General features: G+C 37.8%; 1 protein-coding gene across 1 annotated transcript; it reads right to left on the bottom strand.

Moving 5' to 3' along the window:
* Positions 1-3,214, bottom strand: LOC113216266 (uncharacterized). The gene is made up of 7 exons (XM_052270810.1): positions 2,788-3,214; positions 2,426-2,678; positions 2,254-2,343; positions 1,116-1,279; positions 850-1,040; positions 602-764; positions 1-518 (listed from the first exon to the last, which is right to left on the bottom strand). Exons 1-7 carry the CDS (start codon positions 3,029-3,031, stop codon positions 412-414), a joined length of 1,212 nt encoding a protein of 403 aa, XP_052126770.1. The 5' UTR covers positions 3,032-3,214; the 3' UTR covers positions 1-411.
* Between the last annotated feature and the right edge of the window lie 1,949 nt (positions 3,215-5,163).

Consider the following 5,163-nt stretch of genomic DNA (forward strand, 5'->3'; position numbering starts at 1 on the left):
AAATTCTTTATTTGTTATTATTTATATTATACATCATAAAATGAAAGAGCACAAAATCACAGTTATAGTTTCAACATGCACTGCACTAAAACTTTCCAATTAGTAAAGTGCTGTTGAGAAAAAGTTAGAGCTGTTGCTATTATTTACAAGCGAGATTACCTCTAGAAAGGATTACCATCACGGAAAATTTAACACACACACATGTGGCTGTGAATAAAGTGCTCGTCAACATGAAGCCTACTTAACGAACTAAAGTTAAAACTATGAAGTAAAACCTAAAGTAGGTACAGTTGAATATATACAGTTGGATGACGTAACTCAAAATTAAATATACGATTAACCGCTGTTAACCATAGTCTGTCCAAGTCCAAGCTTTCTTAATCACTAGTTGGTTTGGGAGTTGTTTTTTTTTTAGTGGTCTCTGCCCTCCAATCTATCCTTGTATTTGTTGAACCACAACTTAATAATGCCTTCAACCATGGCTTCTGTACTTTCATTGAAGAGAGATCGTGATGCACCTGAAAATAAATAAAAAAAAAAGCAGTAGTAATAAGACACATAAGTTTCTGGGTAATTAAGTTCTGTTAAACCAATGTCTTACCATGAAGAGTGGATATAATGTGTTTTGAGTCTTTGAAAGCCATTTCCCTGTGTAGACCACTCCAATTTAGCTTTTCACATAGCTTATCATCTATCAATTTTGGCAAACATCTATGAAGAAAATCTGAAGGATTCTTTCCTCCAAACTGGCAGAGAAAGGTTTGCTGTTGGGTGTAATTGAACACAATGAGTGACATAATACAACTAAGAAAGAATAGAAGACTGTACAGACTTAAATGGTGGCCTTACCATATTCTTTTGCTTACAGCTGTCTCCTAACTCAACATCTAGAGCTGCAATATTATCCAGTGTTGTAATTGGGAGATCTAAACTTGTTGCTGATGGCACTAACACTGCCTCCCTCCTCCCTCGGGAAAGTATCTCTTCAAGCAAACATGTAACCGTATTCAGTTTCTTTAGAACAACATGTTCAAAATTACCTGCCAAATAGAAAAAATAAAGATAAGCAGATGTTAGCAAAGAAAAATAAAAACAAAATCTGGAGCAAACTGTACCTTGCCTGTGTGGTGTCACAAAGCTCAGCTCTCTTCGGGAATGGCTAGGCTTGGGTTTATTTGGTGTTGATGTTTTACCCTGCATACTTTTAGGCGCTGATTTCTGTACTGATTTCTGTACTGATTTTGGAGGGACCGATGAAACTCTGTTAGATGTGTGAGCACTGGAAAATAATCAATGTTGCAGATTAAAATAACACTAAGTATATATAACATTAGTAAATGTGAGATCCGAGGGGGTTTTCACTTGGGTAACACTGTGTACACTTAAACTATGTATTACGCACAGTTAAAAAAAATTGTAACTTTACAAGAGTATACCTGTAATCTGGTACAGAAATAGTATGGCAATTTTACAGAGTATGGTAAATTTACTAAATGTTTTTTGTAAATTTACAAGTTTGGTAATTTTACAGAAAAGTATTAGTAATATTACCGAAACCCTGTAATTTTCCCCAAAATGTGTGGTAATTTTACAAATGGCTGTAATAGTACGACATATCTTCTGAAATATTACAGAGAACATGGAGAATCACTAGAGCCTGTACAATTCACTTCCAGTAAATTTCTGTAAAAATACTGAATTGATCTGTATAACAGAAAGTAATGCTTTCTCAGACCTAGCATACGGTTGCGTGTTTGCACGTGCTGTTTGAAAGATTTTTTATTCTAACATTTACAGATCAACACAGTAAATACTAGACCTGTGCATTCGATTGTTGGGCTCGGGTTTGAGTAAAAGTCAAGGAGAGGTAGTGCCTAGGAACTGACCCGCCACTTACACGAGCCCTGTTAGTGGCGGCGTGAGATTAGTGATCCGTGAATTTCCTAACGCCAAAACAGCTGGGCGGAAATCCCAGCGTGGGGCTGGCCCTGGGCCCCGGGCCGAGGTCCTGCCTCCTCTCAACGTCGACAGGCTGGAGATGGGTAGCCAACAAAATATGTTAAGGAGGGAGTAAGTTATTAGTCAGTTACGCGCGCGTAATGTAATACGGAAAAATAGGAAAATATGCCATAAAATGGAAGAATTCGGGTTGTAAAGCTTGTTTAAGACCGGCGTAATACCGCGTAATACACGTAATATGCAATACACTGTACACGAAAATTCTGAGTGAAAACCCCCTCGGTGAGATCATACCTATTCAGAAGTCTGGAGGGTTGCTCCTCAATACGCAAGGGACTGTCTCTAGATCTTCTGCTTTCATCTCCTAATTTTTCTACACCAGAGCTGTTCAAAATAGAAACCATTTCATATCAGTAAAGAAAAAACACTATCAAAAAGTACATTTTTAATTAATAGCTATAATTACCAGTCAAAATCGTCAAACACTCCTGGTGATAAAAGAGAACTGTCCAATTCATCATTAGAACCAGAACCCTCACTATCATCTTCATTGTCAGAATCTTGTTTAGTGTTTCGCCTTTTCCTATATCTTTTCTTTTCCTCCTCATCCTCCTCATCCTCATCATCTTCATCATCATCCTCCCTGTCTGACTGAGAACTAGAAACTACAGCTTGCCGTCTCAGCCTTTTAAGCCGTGCGCAAGCTCCATCATAGGTTCCTGGAAAGAGGAGTGAACTCAGTACAAAAACCGGAGTAAAGAGCACAGTTATTTCAGTTGTAAAAGTGAAATTAGGTTAAACAAATCTTTTTAAATTTTTTATACTTACTTGATGTACGGAGTATTTTGCAAGGAGGTGCAACCCAATCCTCTTTATCTCCAGAGTTAGGATCAGTCAGCTCTTCGACTAGAGCCTTCATTTCTTTAGCCGTTATTCTGGGTTTGGAGGGCCAATACGTCTTCTTGCCTTTCGCATGAATCCAAATCATAGGTACTATTTCTATAGGCACACTCTCCTTCTGGTTTTTTTCTTTAGTGAATTCCACTATGGCAAACTGCGCATCCCTGTGCATAAAAAGAGAAAATTAGTTTATTTTCAACAAGCAATGATTATAGCAGCCTTAACATTTACATCCCCCAACCTGCACCTAAGCCCTATACCAAAAGTAAAATATAACCAGCAAACCCACGATTTGGTTTTATTTACCCTATGAAGTATGTAGAAGTTCAACACAGACAATCCTGGAGTTTAGCGGCATAACATGAGCTTTGGCTTTGACATCATCAAGTGCCCAATGAAGAATGTGAGGAGATAGTCCAGATACAACTGTTATTCCCAACAAGGATGACTTAACAGGTTTTATGTATAAATCTTGACTTTTTGTAAAAAATCTTCCCACAACTGAAATTTTGTTACCAAGTTTTATAAAATTGTGTGCTTTGATCACAGTACCATTTCTCAATACCATGTAACTGTCTTTAGCATGTTTTACAGAGTATTTAAAGGAGTCCATTTTTAACTGATGATACTGAATGCCTTTCAGACCACAAGTTGGACCATCATCATGGGAGTATGAGAGGGAGGGGGGAAAATAAATCTCTTCATTTAGGTCTGGCTGGTTCTCTTTTTCCTGCATCCTTTTATATAGTTGGGGTAGGGGTTTAGCTCTCCCCCGCAATAGATTTTTAAGAGTGCCATGAAAGCTTTCAAATGGGAATGCAGAGAAGGAATCAAGTGGCTGTCCCTGCCATTTCACATCTTCATAAACATGACAGAGATTGTGAATACAGTAAGTTGGAAAACTTTTGCCACAGACTTTTGGGCTTTCTTTAACAAAAGACTTCATGAGATCGTCTGCAACCCTCCCCAACTTTAGGCACAGACTCTTAGAGCAGAAGATGCGTGTGGCAACATGCAATTTTAAAAACAGGTCATATTGTTCCTTAGATATTAAACCTTTTAAAACAACAACTCCAATATACAGTAGGAACTGCCTAAACTCTGTGGCTTTCCAAATTCCAGAATCACTGAAAGAACGACAAATGCGGCTGAATTCTGAGGGACAAAATTTTCTTAAATGTTCTATGGCTTTATTAATTGCAGTTATTACATTCTGAGTAAGTTTTCCTTTCCTCTGTTTTTTCTTCTTCTTTACCTTGCCATGAACAACTTCATATTGTGGTTTCCCATCACCAACCACATATCCATCCTTTAAGACCTCTAAATATCTCTTCAAAGCCCCAATCAGAATTAAATGTAGATAATCTAGTGGAAATGAAAATATCATGTCAATGGGTAAAGCAAGCAGAGGGGTATCTCCCTTATGATGATCTTTTTGCAGCTTTTCCCTAAAATTCTTATCAGTTCTTAATTTTTCATTTGTTTCCTTGAATACCCGGCATCCAGCAACTGATTCTCCCATAACAAAACATTTACCACAGCCGTAGAAACCTGAATGGTACTTCGTCATTTTAATCATGGCAGTAGCAGGAGCATCACAAATAAAGTTTTTTAGCTTCACTTCAAATGATGTAGTTAAATTGACAAAGATTCCTTTTTGGACCACGACATTTGTCTCCTTCACAAACTTTTCTAAAAAAGACTGTACGGGTGGGTGACCTCTTCCAAACCATGCCGCTACCAGAATCGGTTTGCTTCTTGGAAGCTCTTCAATCTTTACTAAAATTGGCCACAGTTGGTTTTTTGTGCATTTAAAGGGACTATCACCATCAATAGACACACTTATTGTTATAGACCGAAAATTTATCACGGTCAATCTAGCTGCTAGAAACTTGCTAATACATTTCTCTAACCCAAGATACATGAATTCACCCTCACCCATTTTCTCAATAGGACAGTTGTCTCTGGTTGTTCCTAATAAGGTTCTTGCGTCAGTTGGTAAAAAGTCATGGTAGGGTTTAAATATTTTGAGAAAGCCATTAACAACTGCATGACTCACATTCATCTTGATAGTAAAATCTCTAAGTTCTTTGTTGAGAGCAACGGCCTTGGAGCGAGGGCTTATTTCAGCCTTCACTGCATTCTGCTCAACATTCGCAATGCGTAAATTATTTTCAGGGCCTAAGTCATCTTCATGTCCGATGCTACTTTGAAAACTGTTTATGATGTCCGATCTATCATGATCACGGTCAAATTCAAAATCACTTTCATTCTCACTATATCTACTCTCTAACTGCGTATCCT

The sequence above is a fragment of the Frankliniella occidentalis genome, unplaced genomic scaffold, assembly GCF_000697945.3.
Source record: "Frankliniella occidentalis isolate FOCC.00 unplaced genomic scaffold, Focc_3.1 Scaffold139, whole genome shotgun sequence".
Taxonomy (NCBI): Eukaryota; Metazoa; Arthropoda; class Insecta; order Thysanoptera; family Thripidae; genus Frankliniella; species Frankliniella occidentalis.